This window comes from Sinocyclocheilus grahami, unplaced genomic scaffold (assembly GCF_001515645.1).
Source record: "Sinocyclocheilus grahami isolate Dianchi unplaced genomic scaffold, SAMN03320097.WGS_v1.1 scaffold340.1, whole genome shotgun sequence".
Taxonomy (NCBI): Eukaryota; Metazoa; Chordata; class Actinopteri; order Cypriniformes; family Cyprinidae; genus Sinocyclocheilus; species Sinocyclocheilus grahami.
Window position 1 is genome coordinate 916073 of NW_015505519.1, and position 6769 is coordinate 922841.

At 38.1% G+C, this 6769-nt stretch overlaps 2 protein-coding genes across 2 annotated transcripts; one reads left to right on the forward strand and one right to left on the reverse strand.

Moving 5' to 3' along the window:
* Window positions 1-885: 885 nt before the first annotated feature.
* Window positions 886-4520, forward strand: LOC107603101 (protein lin-9 homolog; the record flags this gene model as incomplete). The annotated part of the gene is made up of 8 exons (XM_016295812.1): window positions 886-1023; window positions 1126-1251; window positions 1733-1834; window positions 1915-1995; window positions 2084-2209; window positions 2365-2547; window positions 3184-3281; window positions 3615-4520. Coding segments are annotated over 8 exons (960 nt in total), but the record flags the coding sequence as incomplete, so codon positions are not given.
* A 34-nt stretch (window positions 4521-4554) lies between these two features.
* On the reverse strand, window positions 4555-6187 carry LOC107603100 (homeobox protein Mix.2-like). The gene is made up of 3 exons (XM_016295811.1): window positions 5990-6187; window positions 5684-5892; window positions 4555-5370 (listed from the first exon to the last, which is right to left on the reverse strand). Exons 1-3 carry the CDS (start codon window positions 6087-6089, stop codon window positions 4699-4701), a joined length of 981 nt encoding a protein of 326 aa, XP_016151297.1. The 5' UTR covers window positions 6090-6187; the 3' UTR covers window positions 4555-4698.
* Between the last annotated feature and the right edge of the window lie 582 nt (window positions 6188-6769).

Below are 6769 nucleotides of genomic sequence, written 5' to 3' on the forward strand. Positions count from 1 at the left end.
TGTCAAAATGCGCATGACAATCGCATTCGATTAATCGTGCAGCCCTAGATGGGAGTGAACTTCTTTAACTTGAGCGCCGCGTTGTTACAATGCCGTTTCATGCATGAGATGCTACAAGAGACGCGAGCGCAACAGTCAAACACGTCCATGTTTACATAGAAAAAAACACAGGAAAAACCGTGCAATCGAATAAAAAAAACCTGTAACTACTACTGTATGCCTGATATTTCATGTTTGCATCATGGTGACGGGCTGAAAGCTGCAATTGTTTTTATAGAACATTTAAAGTTAATAATACTGGTTTTATACCTTCAGTCATTTTGAATTTGAATTACCTTGACTTTTGAGATTTTTTTTAAAGCATTTTCCTCATTATTTCTGAACATATATAAGACAAGTTTGTACAAGGTGTAGTTGTAGTTCATGTATCTTTTCTGCAAAGATATGCAGAAGTGATTTCATTTACATCATGTTGACAACAACATGTGTGGTGCACTTGGAATTGAATTTTCTTTAACTAGAGGGTTAATAAAGAAAAAGTTACTTGTAGTTACATTTGTAGTTAATCATGTTGTAGTTACATTTTTAAGTTGACTAGTTAAAAATCGTAAAAAAACGAGAATCGTTAAAAAAAATCGAGATTTTAATTTTTTGCCAAATTGCCCAGCCCTAGACTTTTTATGTCTTCAGATTGTAAGTTTAGTAAAAATGAACTTGATCCAGAGATATTGTAGGTTTCTACGGGTTTTTTTTTTTGCTTATATAATCATATCTTTTGCTCATTGTGCTGAAATCAAAGGTATGCCTTTTTGCAAAAGAAAATATTTTGAATGAAAATAATATATATATATTTTTTTATTGTTTTCTTTTTTTTGTCTTTAAACTGTAGCTCGTCTTAGGGGTGTCCACGATGGCCTGTTTACTGGTCAGATTGATGCAGTAGATACCAGTGCAGCAACGTATCGTGTGACCTTTGACAGAAATGGGCTCGGCACACACACTGTTCCTGACTACGAAGTGCTTGTAAGAAAATCACAAATGGCCATTATAATTTGAGTCGTTCTTTAAAACAGTAAAGTGTCATTTGATTCGAATGGCTAACACTCCCCACTGCTTTCTCTCCAGAGTAATGAACCTCATGAGACGATGCCCATATCTGCTTTCGCTCAGAAACAGAGGCCACCTCGTTTCCAGAACTTTCTGACCCCACCCCGCGGGTCCTATCCCGGCTCAACCCAGTCCATCTTAATGGTAAAATCAGACTGTCAAATGTGTTTTTTTAATGGGGTTGTTAACTGGTGTTTCATTATCCTGAAATGTTTCTGAGATCTGTTCTGCTAGTGTTGCAGGAAACATAGACAAAACAAGGCTAAATACAAATAATAAAATGCAACAACGTGTGGTTTGTTCCAGCCACAAAGTGTTTCCTTTGGTGAATAATTGGGTGCCAAAAGTATGCAACCATTTAGAAACCAAAACACTTAATTTTTAAAGACAGGTCTGTGCCATTTTAATCATTTTGCATAGTGTTGGGCATATATTTTAGTATATTGTTTTGTTTGCTTTTATGACAATTTTGGTACTGTGTGTCACACTTCATATTTAGTGTAAAATTTGGGTCCTGAAGCAAAACCAGTTGAGAACCACTGACATGAATAATAGATGCTTAAAATTAAATTCCACCAAACTGTTTTGGAAAAATGATCTTAGCCTCATATTGCTCTGTTCCCAGGATAATGACCCTCTGTTCAGTCAATCCCCCTGGAGAAGTAAACTGACAGGAACTGATGGAGAGACACTGGGTGGCTTTCCTGTCAAGTTTCTTGTGCAAGTGGTAAGAATTGTCACTAATAATGTTGTCTATTTGCTTGAATTTCCACAGAATTTCAATATTTTGTTTTATTCTCCTGCTAGACACGCCTGTCCAAAATCCTCATGATTAAAAAAGAACACATTAAGCATTTGAAGGAGATGAACACAGAAGCTGAGAAGCTGGTAATTGTCTGACAGCTGATATGGCGTTGTTTTTGTATACGTTAACTTAGTAGTACGCCATGTAACTTCTTCCATTATTCCTCTGCAGAAGTCCTATTCCATGCCGATCGGATTGGACTTGCAGAAGAGATACGCCACAACAGTACTGGACCTGGAACAGCTTAATAAAGACCTCAACAAAGTCCTTCATGAAGTAAAGCAGTTTTGCTATGAGGTACGTATGTTTCTTTTACTCACCCCACCACATGACCAAACTTGCTTTCCAGACCTTCAGTTCTGGTTTTCTTCACAAAATCCTGGACATAAAACATGTATTTTAGACCACCTTCACACATTTTCCTTTCACTTTCCATGATCTTCTCTGTTCAGCTGGCTCCAGATCAGGGCATGCAGCCTGCAGATCAGCCCAGTGAGTTGCGACGGCGCTGTGAAGAAGAGTCACAGGAAGTTGTGCGTCAGAGTAATGCATTGCCTGATGGGGAGCAACGTGTCCAGAGCCCCAGCCTCACCCAACTCGTCTCTCGTCTTACGGCACTCCTCCTGCAGATCAGGGTACCAGACTAAACCGTTTACCTCTGCATGTTGTTTAAAACAGAACATTTTTACATTATCTGAAGGAGGCATGCCTTATCACTGTGGTAGTTTATTTCCACCACAGAATTAAAAATTCAAAAACATAATTGTGACTTTTATGCATCTTTTTTTCCCCTGCATTTACATCTCACAATTATTTCCTTTTTTTTTTTTTTTTTTTTAATTCTGACTTTTCATCTCACATTTTTTCCTTCACTTCCCCAGAATTCTGAGCTTACATCTCGTAATTCTGACTTTTCTTTTGCAACAAAATACAAAAGGTAATTGTGGCTTTTTATCTCACAATTCTGACTGTTATTGTAATTCTGAGACAAATGTCCAAATTGTGAAATATGTTGCCATTACCTTTTTTCTTTCTTTTTTTCTGTGGCGGAAATAAGCTTCCATACTAAAAAGCATGTACATAGAGCACAGACCAGGAACTTGTGAGCCAAGACTACCATGATGAAGCATGATGAATACTAATAAATTAAAAGCTCAGTTGCTCAACTAAGTTTTTCATTCAGCTGTCAAGCTCTTTCAAGTGCCACAATGTCACATGAAAATGTACTTCACATTGAATCCTAATCATATTTCTTTAACTATTTAATGCAGTGTTTGGCCGAAGGGGGAGACTTGAATTCATTTGAATTCAAATCACTCACAGACTCTCTGAATGACATAAAGAGTTCAATAGATGACTCCAACCTGAGGTAAAACATATTTTTTCATTTGTTGTTTTTGCTCCATTTATCTTAGATTGTTTGTTTTTATTTTTGCCGTTTTGAAAGTTCTAGTCATACAGTGCTTGATACCATCGTAAAAAAAACTCAAGGAATTAATCACCTACAATGATCTGTCATCTACAGTTGTTTTCAGGATAATGTGGAGATCCATGTAGCACACATACAGGTTGTTTTTGCTCCATTTATCTTAGATTGTTTGTTTTTATTTTTGCCGTTTTGAAAGTTCTAGTCATACAGTGCTTGATACCATCGTAAAAAAACTCAAGGAATTAATCTCCTACAATGATCTGTCATCTACAGTTGTTTTCAGGATAATGTGGAGATCCATGTAGCACACATACAGAGCGGGCTGAGCCAGCTGGGTAACCTCCATGCTTTCTCTGCCAACAACACCAACAGAACGTGACTGAAATAAACTTGCACACCTCCCAATCTCAAATACAGACAGCGACGCACCTCTTCAGCTCATCACTTTGTTCTTTTGTGTTCATTCTGTTTGACATTTATGAAAGGTCAGAATGTATGTTCAGTAACTGTACCTGCACAAGCAGTGTTAAAATTCTCTGCCTGACTAGTCTGAAGATGTTCAACTAGCTAGCAAAAAAAGTGGAGTGTGAAGCTGTTTTGTAGATGTAACTGTTTGATGTCATTTCAGCTGTTGCTCACGTTCAATTTGATATTTAAGTTTGCCCTTATTTTTATTATTGGTGGTTTCCAACTAGGGTGTATTTCGAATGACACTCCTGATTGGTGCAGTTTGTTGGACTGAAACTATTTTGTATAATTTTATTTCCTCTATTTCTCGAAGTGTATAACTTTGAATGTCCTGAGAGATGAGGTACTGTTCTGTCTGTTTTAAACTGTTCTGTATGTTTTAAATATGTACATTGTAGATAACTGTACAGTTCACTCAAAATATATCAATAAATCGATCATATATAGGGTAATGTGGACATTTTTTGACTTGCCAGATTTAGGTATTTTTGCAAAGCAACCAATCGGTTTATACAAGTCCTGTAATAGACAGCTGTGTGGAATGAAACAGTTTGTCTTGTCCTTAGAAGAAGAAATAATCACCCAAATGCCCTACTGGTGTATGTTTTAAATGCGTTCGTTTTCTGTGGGGTTGTTTTTTTTAACCTGTAAGTGTATGCATGAGAGACGTTTGTAAATAAATTGATTTCTATTATCTTCATAAAGGCTCAGAGTCTGTATTTCGAGGTTTTATAAAACGTTTATGAATGCAGAATGTCTTTACATCCATATTGTGTCAATCACACATAACATACAATAATATCTGAAATATACAATAAATATCTGATTTTCAAAGCTTAAATGTTCTTCAAAGCTTCAGATAAAGTCTGTGAGTGATCAATTGAAAACGCTAAATAAACCCATTAAAACCAGACATGGCTTCTCTTTCCCAATCCGAATCGGAATCTGAGAACTCGGCGGCTTCGCTTGCTCTAATGGGAGAGAAAGTTTCAAAACTTCCCGGCTGGACCTTTACTGGCATGCTTTGGATAGAACAGGTGACATGTTTGGGGGATGATGAAGACATCATGAAGTTATTCTGTGATGGCAGAGGTGGAATAACAACCTTCATCTCTGGCCCAATGGTCTTGTTCGGAGGGAAGTTATCATACTCCACCAAAAACTGCTTCATTGTAGACTTAGCATGGCTGGTGCTCATAAACTGTCCGTGTCCCTTCGGATACTGCTGTGTGTAATTGCGTGGCACCACGACACTCAGGTGATCCGTCTTGATCTGGTTCTCCTCTGTTCTGCTAAACATGCATGGAATCGTGGTTGGGTTGTACATGCCCCCTTCCATGGTGCAGAGCTTCTCATCTGAGGAGTTGATCAGCTGTTGACTGAAGTTGTCCCTCGTGGCAAACTTTGGCAGTCTTTGTGTCTCCAGGCCAGTGTGGTTCTGATGTATCGTAAACTGGTTCATAAGGAGACTGTTGGTGGTCGGAACATTTACACTGGTCTTATTTGGAACAGGAATTCCCACCTGGCGCCGAGACTTGGCTCTTCGGTTCTGGAACCAGACCTGAATAGAAAATTGACATTGGTTTAGAAAGCTGATGCCATTAATAAACAAAACCACACTGGCATACATTCAGACAACGCCAGCAGTAGGGAAAACCGGGGCTATAGTCACTTTTACTAAAAAGAAATTTCATAAATGTCAATTTAGGGGAAGTTGTAATACAGTAGGCCAGAGTAATACAGAGTGATAAATGCTTCTGTACTGTTATGCTATTACAAAGGTAGCCTACTTTTTTTTTTTTTAACTAGCCCGGTAGTCATCTTTAATATTAAGCAGGTCTTTTTCTGAGGAACATTTCTGACAGAAATCTCACCTGAATTCTCGACTCTGGCAAGCCGGTCAGTGCCTCAAGTTTCTCTCTTAAATAAATATCAGGGTATTTGGTGTCCAAGTAGACTTTCTCCAGGACGTCAATCTGCTGCTGCGTGAAGTTGGTGCGTTTTCTGCGGTGCGTAAACAAGCTCGCGCTGTCCGCTCTGGAGGCGCCATTGAGGAACCTCATCCGGTCTTGAGCTGCGTAATCTGAGGAGAAAATGAGTAAAATGATTGAAGTTAGACATATTGATTACTTAGTTACTCCCAAATGCATTTCAAGAAAGATTCCTGCGTAAACACCCACCTGTTGTGTGTATGTTAGTCCTCCTTTCCAAATCCGCGGTAGGAAACAGCTGGAATTGTTTTAAGGGTCCATTCCCAAGGTTTCCATGCACGACTGCCATTGTGACCTAGTCCTACTGTACTGGTGTTCAGCTCGGAATGATTCGACTTACCTTCGAATGGCATTATATATCCAGTGGGCCAGCCTTCCGTCAGAGCTGATCAAAGTGAACTGATAGGACGCAGGTGTGAATGTTTGACATTCGTGGCACATTTGCATCTGTAAACGGTTCGTGTGTGAGTTTAATGGGATCTCCACCCGAATACACATGACTTGAAAAAACATGTAGGCCTACGTGTATTGTTGGATTGAGATGTTTTCCTGATCAGCTCCTCGGATCAGTTTGCAGCCTTGCACTTGTAGTGGAAATTGCCACTGATGTAAAATGGTTAATATATATATATATATATATATATATATATATATATATATATATATATATATATATATATATATATATCTCAGTGTTGGGGAAAGTTACTTTTAAAAGTAATTACAATATTGCGTTACTCCCTAAAAAAGTAACTAATTGCGGTCGTTACTTTTTATGGAAAGTAATGTGTTACGTTACTTTCGCGTTACTTTCGCGTTACTTTTTAAATATGAGGAGGGCTTGATTGTTTTTAATATTAGAAGTTCTAGTTATAGCAAATATAAAAGCCCTTTCACACCAAAAAGTGTAATGAATGAACCTCAGGCTGAAGCAAAAGTGAATTCAGGTCTGTACAGTAGAACGCAGGA